This window comes from Sinocyclocheilus rhinocerous, unplaced genomic scaffold (genome assembly GCF_001515625.1).
Source record: "Sinocyclocheilus rhinocerous isolate Xijiao unplaced genomic scaffold, SAMN03320098_v1.1 scaffold299, whole genome shotgun sequence".
Lineage (NCBI taxonomy): Eukaryota > Metazoa > Chordata > Actinopteri > Cypriniformes > Cyprinidae > Sinocyclocheilus > Sinocyclocheilus rhinocerous.
In genome coordinates this window covers 1,523,024-1,530,459 of record NW_015652998.1, presented here as the reverse complement: position 1 = coordinate 1,530,459, position 7,436 = coordinate 1,523,024, and the positions used below count along the sequence as shown (strand labels likewise).

At 35.8% G+C, this 7,436-nt stretch overlaps 1 protein-coding gene across 1 annotated transcript; it reads left to right on the top strand.

Annotated features, from left to right (window-relative positions):
* Positions 1-6,153: 6,153 nt before the first annotated feature.
* Positions 6,154-7,024, top strand: LOC107715298 (FTS and Hook-interacting protein homolog). Its single transcript, XM_016521373.1, has 3 exons — positions 6,154-6,406; positions 6,565-6,732; positions 6,886-7,024. The coding sequence occupies exons 1-3, from the start codon at positions 6,257-6,259 to the stop codon at positions 6,988-6,990; spliced, it is 423 nt and encodes a 140-aa protein (XP_016376859.1). The 5' UTR covers positions 6,154-6,256; the 3' UTR covers positions 6,991-7,024.
* Positions 7,025-7,436: the final 412 nt, after the last annotated feature.

The window sequence follows — 7,436 nt, the reverse complement described above, 5'->3', positions numbered from 1 at the left end:
GTCATTCCAGTATGAGTGAAGTATCGATAGGGAACGTACTCGGTTACTTTCGTAACCTCGGTTCCCTGAGATACGGGAACGAGTACTGCGTGCGTTCCTTGCCGTGCCACGACGCTGCATGACTCGGTGTTGTCGCTTCAGTCGAATTTACCTGAGATCCTATGGCGAAATGCCTGCTTATATAGCCAGATGGCCCCACCCATTCTGGCGGGCTCTGGCGGGCTTCACTGCCATAGGCTCGTGCAGCACCACTGCCGAGCTATTGGTTTGTTTTATAATCACTGCACAAACCAATGGCCGTGCAGTTACACTGCGTGATTGAATAAGTCTTCAGTCCTCTGAGAAAAAGGAGTTTTCCCCATAAGCGTCTAGCGACGCAGTACTCGATCCTGTATCTCAGGGAACCGAGGTTACGAAAGTAACCGAGTACTTTTCTTCGCTCCCGTACAAAGGTCCTGAATAATTAATGAGGTAAGTAGGCCTACTGCAGTATATGATTGTCTGTCTGTCTATCTTTCCCGGGTAAATACAAGCAAAACAAACAATATTACGTTGGAGAAAAGCAGCGTCCTCTCCAATCACTACCACCGTTTATCAAATTCATCAATGCAATTTATCAATATAATAAACGCAAGCAATTAGGACAAAAAGAATGTTTTTTTTTTTTGATGAACTGAAAACAAGCAATGCATCTGTCTGTTCCTACACACGTTATAATATTAGATTTAGAATCACTGCATATTATACAATCATTATATCCCAAATGTCCCATTAACTGGATAACTAACCTTGAGCAATAATTAAGCATGTCTGAAATGGCCTGATCTCCATATTTCTCAGTTCTTGTTTACAGTCATTAGAGAACAGGGATGAAATTGCATTCCCTCTGTCTATAGTGCATAAATTTGCCCTCCCTTACATCGTCCTCCCACTTGTGTGACTAAAGTTGTTTAATGAGTGGGATCCAACAAAACCTGAGCATCAAATGAACTAAAGTAAAAAGGGGATTACATTTTAAAGTCTAACAAGTTCGCATAAGTGTCCAATGTCAAGATAACATCAGTTCCCTTCCCCACATTCTAGATAATTAATGACAAAAAAAAAAAAAAACTGTCACAATCGATTGGCTTTCATCCATCATGGACTGCAGAAAAAAAGCAGATTGTTCAGATTTGGAGGGTTTGATGATTCAGATTACATTGTTGGATATCTGTTTCTTAAGTGTGTCTGTGACTGTTGACTGATGCAAAACTAAAAAGCTCCCTTTTTTTGACTCTTTTGAGCTGAGTTTTTCTGATTTTGGAATACAGAAAGGACATACTGCATCATATATTGTTGTTGGATACCAGGATAATAGAATAGAGATCAAGTTATGTGATCCTTCTCTGTCTGTGCATTTACCCTCTCTGTTTTTCTTGAAAAAGAGCCAAAGCTTGAAAAATTACTGTCAAGAAGGATATATTTATGATGAATATTCATAATGTCCATATGACACTACAGAGTTGTTTACCATTTGAATTGAACCTACGGTTTGTGACTTCACAGTATACGATAATTCGGTCTTCAAAGTGTGTTTTGTTTCATGGCTTCAGGATGTTTGTTAATTGGGTTATCTGGTAACCAAATTGTGCCGCTAAACCCACCTGCCTGTTTGACTTCTTGTGGTACATATGGTGTAGGCTAAAATGTCAAATAATTCAGATGTCAATTTGTCACACTCCCTATTCAGCTCTCTTTTAAGGTGAGAGATGATTTTTATAGACCATGCAAAATATAGGGATGCACAATATGTTGGCACCATATAGGTTACTGGCCAATATTGGAGATTTTTAGTTCAGGAGATTTTGGAGTACATTTTTAGAAAATTTTCATTTTTGGGTGAACCATTCCTTTAATTGTGTCTGCTCATTTACAATGTTTGTACATTAAGATTACCTTTGTCATCATACAATATTCACTTAAGCTAATCTTTAAAAACGTGAATACTTTAATAAAATTGTTAAATGAATGCAAAAAATTAATATCCCATTTCATACGGTACATTATCATGTTGTGATGCCTAAATGTACTTGTATCTTTCAAAATGATTTATTTTATTTTTTAGTGTTTTAATTTATTTTTTACAAAATAGTAAAGAATTATAATATCTATCATATATCGTCTCTAGGTTACGTATGTAACCATGGTTCCCCGAGGGAACGAGACGCTGCGTCGAGATCGCTTTGAGAACGCCCTTGCGTGACCGCGTTCTGAAGCACGTGTCAAATCCGTCCAATGGAGCAGCGAGACGTCACGAGCAGGGTGACGTAAGCACCAGAAAGCATAAAAGCGCATCCGGCGAATGATGTGCGCTACCGGCGCCTATTTTGTACTAGTCGCGACGGTAGTGACGTCATGGCTGTCGCCGGCCAAACAAGTTGGTGTTTTTTCAATGTAGGCTTCAGACACGGGTCACGACGAGGCGTTCCCCATAGCGACCCCTAGAGGACGCAGTTCGAAGTTCCACGAAAGGGAATCTTAATTAGTTCTAAATAGTTCTGAATTTTTTGTTTTTTTTTACTAAATGAAATGTGTTCTTTTTTTGTAGTTGATATTGTCAGCCTAGGGTGTTTCCAAAACATGGTTATTATTGTTAACTAAAACTAAAATAAAAAAAAATAAAAAAGTTTTGTTAACTGAAAAAAAAAAAAACTTATTTCAACTAATTGCCCAAGGCAACATTTCTCATTTTCATTTAGTTTAACTTGGTGTGCTAAAATATCTAAAACTGAAATAAAATTGAATTAAAAAAAACTCAAAAGCTAATAAAAATGGCAAAAACACCAAAAATGAATAAACATTTTTAAAATTAAAACGAAAATAGAATATATATATATAAACTAATTCAAAATATTAATAAAAACTATAATAGTATCTCAATGATACTAAAATTACATTTTGTGAGGGCTCTGTACATAAATACTCGTGTATTTGAAATGAGATGCAAGAGAGAAAAAAAAGATGAAAATAAAATTCAAAACTATGTTGAGAAGAGAATTGAATTGCCTGAGGAAAAGCCCAAGTAAACAATTATTTATTCATTGTTAGGTGCATTTTGAAAAACATCTCCATCTTATGTAAGTTAAAAGAAAAGTGTCTCTCTTTTCTCAAAGAATTGGTGTGTGGCATCTTGATGTTGTACTGCTCTTACCCAAGGCATTTTTTTTAAACTATAGTCAAGACTGGTTGAAACACAATACAAGACTGGCAGGACGACTCATAAATGTTTTTTTCATGTTTGAGTGTTTAGAGCTCCACTGGGGTCTCAGTGGGTTTATGAGGTAGTGGTGTTCTGCATGTGTGGCACTTTCTTGGCATGGAAATGCTTTCCCAGACAGTTTCTCGATTACGATTCCTTACATTTCACCTGAAGGAGAAATGCACACACATCAGCTTCGGACAGACTGTGAAATCCTGTTAGTCAACTGAGCACTGATGCTCTATATAGAATATAGAGCACATAGATGTACAAACAGAGAAAGTGGAGGGGACAATAGGTTAAAAACGACTGGTGAGTCAGAATAGGAAGCTCCGTCCGTCCCTTCCTCCATCTCTTCGTCATGTAAACAGATAGGCTGAAAGCACATAGGCTGAAAAGAAACAATTTTAGTGTTGTCATCATGTCATGTGGCATTTACATGATGTTTAGGAAACTACCATGAGTTGTTGGTAGTACGATAATGTAGTAGTACTATATATAGTATGGTATACTACTATATGCTGGTAGTACTATATACTGTAAATACTGTAAAAATCTGTTTCTATGTTTAGATTATATTTGCAGTCATCTAATGTTCACTTAAAGTCAGTGTTATTTTAGTATTAATTATATACAATTATAGTATTTATTAACATTTTAAATTAGCTTTTATTTTAAATTTTTCAGTTTTGATTGTTATTTTAATGTGTTTTTCTTTGTAAATTTTGTTTTGCTTTTGTCATTTTTTTTTTTTCAAATAGTTATTATTTGTTATACTTATTTCATTATACTTATTTCAGTTTTATTATTTTAACTTATTTCAATTAGTATTAAATAAGGCAACATTCCTTGCATTTTTCTGAGTTTAAGTTTTTCATCTAATATTTTATTTTATTTTACCAAAAGCAGTTTTTAATCGTTTTAACAATAACAACACTGCTTAAAATCCTTAAACACTGATCAATTAATAACTTTTGAATGTAATCTTTATAGAATATTAAAATTAATATACATTTTTCATACTATACGTTATGTTGTGAATGATACCTAAATTCAGTTGTAACATTTAATGATTTTTTTTATTTTTTAGTATTTTACTTTTATTTTATTTAGACAAAATCGTCCATTAATCAGCTATTGGCCATAGCATGAAAATAATTATGGGCTTATCTGTATATCAGCCAGAATTTTAATACCCATGTATTGCTAATAAAGGTTAACCGGTGATCATTCGAGTAAGATGGCTTTAACTCCTTAATGTTATTTTTAAATGTTTAAATAAACACATTAGCATGCAGTCTTCATGAATTAATGTGGACCGTTTACAGACACATTCAGCATTTCAGATTCATTGTAGTCAGATATTTGTATTTTCTAGATCGGGATGACACAAGTTCTCATTTCTGTCTGAGAGAATCTCCTTTGTCCAGTCCCACCTTGGAGTATGGAAAAATTATATATCTATTTGGAATTGACCTGCAATAAGAAGAATGAAACCTACCTTTTTTTCCAGTCATGGATCAAAAATGGATAACCATGTATCTGCAGCAATAGTAAGCGGTCATCATCACTATGGCTTTTGTATCCCAGACTACTGTTCCATCTTTACAGCAGAAACCCAAGCTCTATTATTTGCTCTGGATCATATTGAAAATGCAAAAGAAAGAAACTTCATAATGTTCACTGACACAAAATCCTGTTTGCAAGCACTGGAGTCTTTAAAAACAAATCATCCAATAATTGTTGACATATTCATCAAAGCAAATCAGTTGCGGAGACTCAATTATGATATTCCAGGACATAGAGGAATTATTGGAAACAAACAAGCTGACATAGCTGCAAAACAGGGTCTTACAGAAAATGTAAATGAATGCCAAATTCCACCTTCTGATGTGAAGCCAGTAATCAACAGATACATATTGGAGAAATGGCAAGCGGAATGGGAAGAATGTCAAAATAACAAACTTCTTGAAATAAATTCTGTTGTAGGAACAAGATATATTTATTCTTTTAAAGCCGGGCATGACCAAGTTGTGTATTCAAGGTGTCGTATTGGACATACTAGATTAACTCCTGGACATTTATTGATTGGTGAAGTAGCACCAAAATGTCAATATTGCACGATTCACTTGACGGTGAAACATGTGCTTTTGGTCTGTCCAATATTTAATGTCATGAGACAAAGGTTATTATCAGGACAAACTCTTAAGGACTTGTTTTATAAGCTGGACCCAGAAAAACTTTTACAATTTCTTTCAAAAGTAAATTTAAAGAATCTTTTATAGAATTTTATGTGCAATACTTTTTTTGTTGCAATTGCAAGTCAGATCTGTACATTTGAATTTTGCATTTTAACGGAGAGACAAGGTGTTTGAAAGTCCTTAACGCTCATTTTGAAGGAGATTTTTGTGGACACGCAGCCAGTGACAGAGAATAAGTTGGCTGGAGAATTATGCTTCAAAAGTCCTTAGCTTGTTTTGCCAAAGAAGTGCATTAGAGTGCTTTAATTGATTACGCTTCTTTGTTTGTTACCCTTCACGTACCTCAATGATTGTAAGTTTTATTTATTCTTAAAAGCTCTGCAGAGTTGAAATGTCCCACACACACATCATTCCGCAGAGGTTATAATTTTACAAAAGAACAACTTGGGCTCAGCCAGGGATCCTGTGTGTTACAGTGATTTTACCATAATGTGTTATTACAAAGGGTGAAGCAGCAGTGAACTTAATACGTTTATTTACAACTTATACAGTTCATTAGTCAAATAGATTTGTTGCAACTTGTCAAATGTATAGGCTTCATTTGCTTTGTTTTCAGATGTGCATATTGCAAATGTTTTTTCATTCAGTTTATATTTAAAATGCAGAGATTGCTTGGTGAACTTTATGAAATAATGTTGGCACCTATTGTTCTGTTTCCCAGGTGCTAGCAACAGGGCTGAGTGGACTGTATTCATCCCTGCCACGGAAGATTGAGGTACGGGGCGACGACTGGCATGCCTTGCGGAGGGAGGACTGGATGGGCGTCTCCTCTCTAGTGCTTTTCATGAACAGTCTTGAATTCTGCAACGCTGTAGTACAGGTGGCACACCCTCTTGTGCGCTGCCAACTCCTTGACTACCTCCACAATGGCTTCCTGGTTCCAGTCATAGGCCCCGCTCTGCACAAGGTGAACCACACTGAACTGGGCTGAAGATGTGAGCCATATTTGGCGTAGATGGCAGTTTCCATATTAATTCATTATAAAACAATGTTTTGAATAGTATTCGTTTTCTCTTATTTTGATTTCTCTCTCTCTCTCTTTCTCTTTCATGGTTCCTCTGTCAGTCGTCAGTGGATGAGATGATAGCAAGCACGGCATATCTGGACTTGTTTTTACGCAGTATCACAGAAACTTCCCTCCTTAAGACCTTCCTGTGCTTCATTCTGTTGCATCGCCATGACAATGACACCATCCTTGATACACTACTCACACGCATCAGCAGCAATTCACGGGTTAGTTTGGCACATGCTACAGCTAGGGTGCATGTATAGATAGAAAATACACTGTTTTGTCAGTGCTGTAGACTTAGCATTGAAGAAGCAGTATATTCCTGGGAATGTGGAGTGACTGAAGTTGCATTGTTTTTTCTTTCCCTCTCTTTGAAGCTGTGCATGGTCTCTCTGAGTCTGTTCAAGACATTGCTCAGTCTCAACTGTGAAGACCTCATGCTCCAGCTTGTTCTCAGGTATTTTGTGTGCTTGGGTGTGTGACTCAATTAGCAATCACGAAAGCCTACAAAATATGCTTTGGCTGGATTTGGACAATGCATTTTGCAAATTGCAATGCATTACATAAACTACCATTCAAAGGTTTGGGTTCAGTACGATTTTTTAAAAATAAATTAAATACTTTTATTCTGCAAGGATGCATTTGATCAAAAGTGACAGTAGAGACATAATGTTACAAATGATTTCTATTTTAAATAATTTTAGATATAGCTGCAAAACAGGCTCTTACAGAAAATGTAAATGAATGCCAAATCCCGCCTTCTGATGTGAAGCCAGTAATCAACAGATACATATTGGAGAAATGGCAAGCGGAATGGGAAGAATGTCAAAATAACAAACTTTTTGAAATAAATTCTGTTGTAGGAACAAGATATATTTATTCTTTTAAAGCCGGGCATGACCAAGTTGTGTATTCAAGGTGTCGTATT

What these genes read in the sequence shown, in the direction of transcription:
- LOC107715298 (XM_016521373.1), top strand. Translation starts at nt 6,257, where the DNA reads ATGGGCGTCTCCTCTCTAGTGCTTTTCATGAACAGTCTTGAATTCTGC. An exon ending in TAGGCCCCGCTCTGCACAAG is followed by an intron (nt 6,407 to 6,564) that starts GTGAACCACACT and finishes TTCCTCTGTCAG; the next exon opens with TCGTCAGTGGATGAGATGAT. An exon ending in GCATCAGCAGCAATTCACGG is followed by an intron (nt 6,733 to 6,885) that starts GTTAGTTTGGCA and finishes CTCTCTTTGAAG; the next exon opens with CTGTGCATGGTCTCTCTGAG.